General features: G+C 55.8%; 1 protein-coding gene across 1 annotated transcript in view; it reads left to right on the top strand.

The window, feature by feature from the left end:
- The first annotated feature begins 2,866 nt into the window (after nt 1-2,866).
- PLPP7 (phospholipid phosphatase 7 (inactive)) overlaps nt 2,867-4,415 on the top strand; it is a 10,940-nt gene continuing 9,391 nt past the window's right edge. The window contains exons 1-2 of the mRNA XM_005882155.2: nt 2,867-2,889; nt 3,036-3,388. Of these exons, the coding sequence (XP_005882217.1) occupies nt 2,867-2,889; nt 3,036-3,388 (376 nt within the window). The remainder of the gene's footprint in view (nt 2,890-3,035; nt 3,389-4,415) is intronic.

Genomic DNA, 4,415 nt, shown 5'->3' with positions numbered 1-4,415 from the left:
GGAGCAGGCGAGTGGGCAGGTGGGTGCCGGCCTCGGTGCGGGTGCGGCACTGGGAGTTCTCCAAGGTGCTAAAATAAACCCGCGAAGGATCAGGTTTCCCGACCAAAATAACTCCGGAGCAGCCCTGGAAATGCAGCTGAGTGAGCCGCCGGGCGGGAGCACCTGGGGTGGGAGGCGGTGATGAAAAATCCTTTTCACGGGGCTCCCTCCCCACCCTGGCAGGGGCCCTGCGCGGTCCTCCCTCCTTCCGGCCAGCTGCTGAGAGGGGAGCATCTCACCCACTCCCCTCCCCTCCCCTTCCCTTCTGGGATGTTGCCCCAAATGGCCCGCCTCCTGGTGGCCATGAGTCTGATGGCAAAGTTTGTCCAAGACCTTGACTCCAGAATCAGACAGCCATTCGTTCAATACATGTATGTTTATTGAACACCTACTGGGTGCCAGGGCCCCTGAGCCCTGGACGCACAAGTGAACAAGTAGACAGCGGTCCCTGCCCTTTGGTTGGCACTCTGCTGGGAAGACACAGGCCATGAACAGAGAGTGAGCGAGTGTAGCGCATGTGAGAAAGGACACAGGCCGAGGAAGAGAGCAGAAGAGCTCACCCGACTGCCCGGAGGGAACCCCCTTGCTCTGAGCTCCGATGTCCGTGTCCGTGCAATGGCACGTCAAGCCCCCTGTGCGGTTGGCGATGGCTCAGGGACACGCAGCCGCTCCGGGTCTGGCACAGAGCCCGTGCAAAGTACAGGCGGGTGATCCATGTGCGAGAAGTAGCAGTAAATCTGTCTCACACACTTAAAGACAACAAGGAACACGTGTCTGCAATGTACAAGCTGCTCTCGGTCCCAGAAGCCACCGGGAAACCTCTCCTGCTCTCAAGGAAGAGGCCGTGTACCCACGTGGCCAGGGACTCCTGGTCTCCTCTTACCTGGCAGGTCCCTCCACTCCGCACTGCGCCCCTCTCTCGCGATGGGCTGTGCTAGAACAGGGGGGCTGTGTGGGCCACGGCAGGTGGCACAATGATGGGGGCACAGGTGGGCTGCAGGCATGGGGCCACCTCAGTCATCTTTGCACGTCCCGCTGGTCCTTGCATGGGGGAGCGAGTGAGTGACAGGTGAGCGACAAGCAGGCAGGGACCAGCCAGCCCAGGCCCCCGCTCTGACCTTCACCAGCTGTGTGGCCTCACAGGTGATGTCCCCGACCTCGTGTACTCTTCGCCATCTCTGACATGGGACCCGTGTGGCTGGACTTGGCCTGTCATCTGGAAGTATCTGCAGCCCGGCCATGTTCTCCCAAATCTGGGCAGTGCGGCGTGGGGTCTCAGCGGGACGCATCTGAGCACTCTGTTTTGTTTTTAAATATATTTTTATTGATTTTAGAGAGGAAGGGAGAGGGAGAGAGAGGTAGAAACATCAATTTTGAGAGAGGCTTTTAAGATTCTCTCTTTGTCTTTTGCTCTTGGCATTTTAATTATGATGTGTCTTGGTGTGGTCCTCTTTGGATTCCTTTTGTTTGGGGTTCTCTGCGCTTCTTGGACCTGTAAGTCCATTTCTTTCACCAGGTGGGGGAAGTTTTCTGCCATTATTTCTTCAAATAGGTTTTCAATATCTTGCTGTCTCTCATCTTCTGGCACCCCTATTATTCTGATGTTGGTACGCTTGAAGCTGTCCCAGAGGCTCCTTACACTATCTTCGTATTTTCGGATTCTTTTTTCATTTTGCTTTTCCGGTTGGGTGTTTTTTGCTTCTTCGCATTTCAAATCTTTGACTTGATTCTTGCGCTCCTCTGGTCTGCTATTGGGTGTCTGTATAATATTCTTTATTTCAGTCCGTGTATGCTTAATTTCTAGTTGGTTCTTTATCATAGCATCGAGGGTCTCATTAGTTTTCGTGACTCTCTCCTCAAGTTTATTGACAGCTTCTAGCACATTTTTGCAAGCCCTCAAAATTGCGATTTTTAGCTCTATATCCTCCATTTCTGTCATGTTTTTTTGTCTCCGCATTTTTTATGCTTTCTTGGTGCACCCCCTAGTGGTCTTTGTGCGCAGTCTTGTTCTAGTTGAGCCTTGATTGTTGTAGTTAATACTAGAGGGATTTGACCACCAGGCCGACTGGCTGTGTGAATCAGCTGTGTCTGCCGCGGAAAACTTCTGTCCTCTGGGGAGGTGCTAATCTAGCCTTTGCCTGAGGCGATCCGGCAAATGGCTCTGCGCAGGGCTTGGGCGGGGCGGGCTCAACAGGGCGGGCGGAGGGAGCCGTTATGGTGCCCTCAGTCCTGTTCCCAGAGGCTCTGCTTCTCAGAACCCCCGGAACCGCTGCAAACCTCGGAGGGAAAGCTGCCTTCCAACTGATGCCAGACACTCCCGCTTCTCCCGTTTGGGTCCGAGTCCCCAGCGATTCGCCCGTATCTGGAGCTCAGAGTCTGAGACTCCCCCCTGACCGAAAACGACAACCGCGCTCTCAGCCACCAGCCCGCTTTGCGCGCGCACCTCCGCACCTGAGTTTTTTCCACACTGCGCCTCCTCTGAGCCTCGGTGTGCTGTTGTTTTTCCTTCTAGTTGAAGAGTCTCTCCTCAGCCAGCCTTCCTGTGGTTCTGGGTGATGTCCGTTCCGTCTTTTAGTTGTATTTTTGAAGTGGTTGTTTGCGGCAGCAGTCTCCGGTGTTTACCTATGCCACCATCTTGGTCAAATTCTCCTGGTCTCCTCTTACCTGGCAGGTCCCTCCACTCCGCACTGCGCCCCTCTCTCGCGATGGGCTGTGCTAGAACAGGGGGGCTGTGTGGGCCACGGCAGGTGGCACAATGATGGGGGCACAGGTGGGCTGCAGGCATGGGGCCACCTCAGTCATCTTTGCACGTCCCGCTGGTCCTTGCATGGGGGAGCGAGTGAGTGACAGGTGAGCGACAAGCAGGCAGGGACCAGCCAGCCCAGGCCCCCGCTCTGACCTTCACCAGCTGTGTGGCCTCACAGGTGATGTCCCCACCTCGTGTGCTCTTCGCCATCTCTGACATGGGACCCATGTGGCTGGACTTGGCCTGTCAGCTGGAAGTATCTGCAGCCCGGCCATGTTCTCCCAGATCTGGGCAGTGCGGTGTGGGGTCTCAGCGGGACGCATCTGAGCACGCAGGCCCAGCAGCAGCCCGAGGAGGACTGCATGCAGCTGAACCCCTCCTTCAAGGGCATCGCCTTCAACTCCCTGCTGGCCATCGACATCTGCATGTCCAAGCGGCTGGGGGTGTGCGCCGGCCGGGCCACGTCCTGGGCCAGTGCCCGCTCCATGATCAAGCTCATTGGCATCACGGGCCACGGCATCCCCTGGATCGGGGGCACCATCCTCTGCCTGGTGAAGAGCAGCACGCTGGCCGGCCAGGAGGTGCTCATGAACCTGCTTCTGGGACCACACCAGCTAGGGCTGAGCTACTTTCTTTATATTCTGCTTCAGTGCACAGGGACGTATGCGTGAGGGTGGCCGCGCCGGAATAGCGTTGAATAGTCACAGAATGGAAACAACCTACATGTCCAATGATAGAGGGTTGCTTACAGAAACCACTGCCCATCCTCATGACAAACAGCCATTGAAAAATCATCGGTTGTCATGGAAACATGGCCAGGCTTATATTTGTTACGTGGAAATGGGAGGTTATTTTTTTAAGGTCATATAACACATTTTTTAAATGCATATTTATGTGTGTGTGTGTATATATCTGATATACATTGATGCAATTTGTTTAATGTGTTATTTCTGGTTATTAAAGTCATACTTGATATGACTTTATCAAGCAGAATATAAAGAAAGTAGCTCAGCCCTATTTGATGGTTGTCAGTATCAGGTATTGGGACTGAGACAGGTGAGAAGCCCTTGATCACCTGACCACGAAACGCAGGGCAATGGAGGCAACCTCCCCGGGCAGATCCATTCCCAGCCCATGAACTGCGTCTCCCTCGCATGGAAACCAAGCCTGGCTGCCATTCCACGGCACTGAAGCCAGATTCATGAGTGATTTAAAAAAAAAAAAAGGCCGGCCTGCCCACCTCATGAGCTGCTGCCACAGAGGGGAGGGGCCGGGCCTGGTCCCAGAGGCCTGAGATGATGCTGTCGTGACGTCACTCACTCCATCTGGTGCCCGGAGAGGCCTTCAGCCTGGGCTCCACTGTCCAGTCCGTGGGACCAAGTCCACGCTGCCCGGGCCATGGGAAGGCCAGCCTGGCTCGCAGGGGCCTGGACGGCTGGGAGGGAAGCTGGGAAAGGCGGGGCTGAGTCCGGAGCCCACACGGGGCCTCTGGCCTGGACAGCTGAGGCCAGGGCAGCCGGAGGACTACATTTCCCAGAGTCCCCCAAAGCCTGGGGAGCCAGCCATTGGGAGATTTAAATAGCCCAGGCCCGAGGCAGGGCTGCAGCTGTGGACTCCCCCGCCTCCCTGG

The sequence above is a fragment of the Myotis brandtii genome, unplaced genomic scaffold (genome assembly GCF_000412655.1).
Source record: "Myotis brandtii unplaced genomic scaffold, ASM41265v1 scaffold699, whole genome shotgun sequence".
In the NCBI taxonomy this organism is placed as follows: Eukaryota; Metazoa; Chordata; class Mammalia; order Chiroptera; family Vespertilionidae; genus Myotis; species Myotis brandtii.
This window is presented reverse-complemented; position numbering and strand designations above follow the sequence as displayed.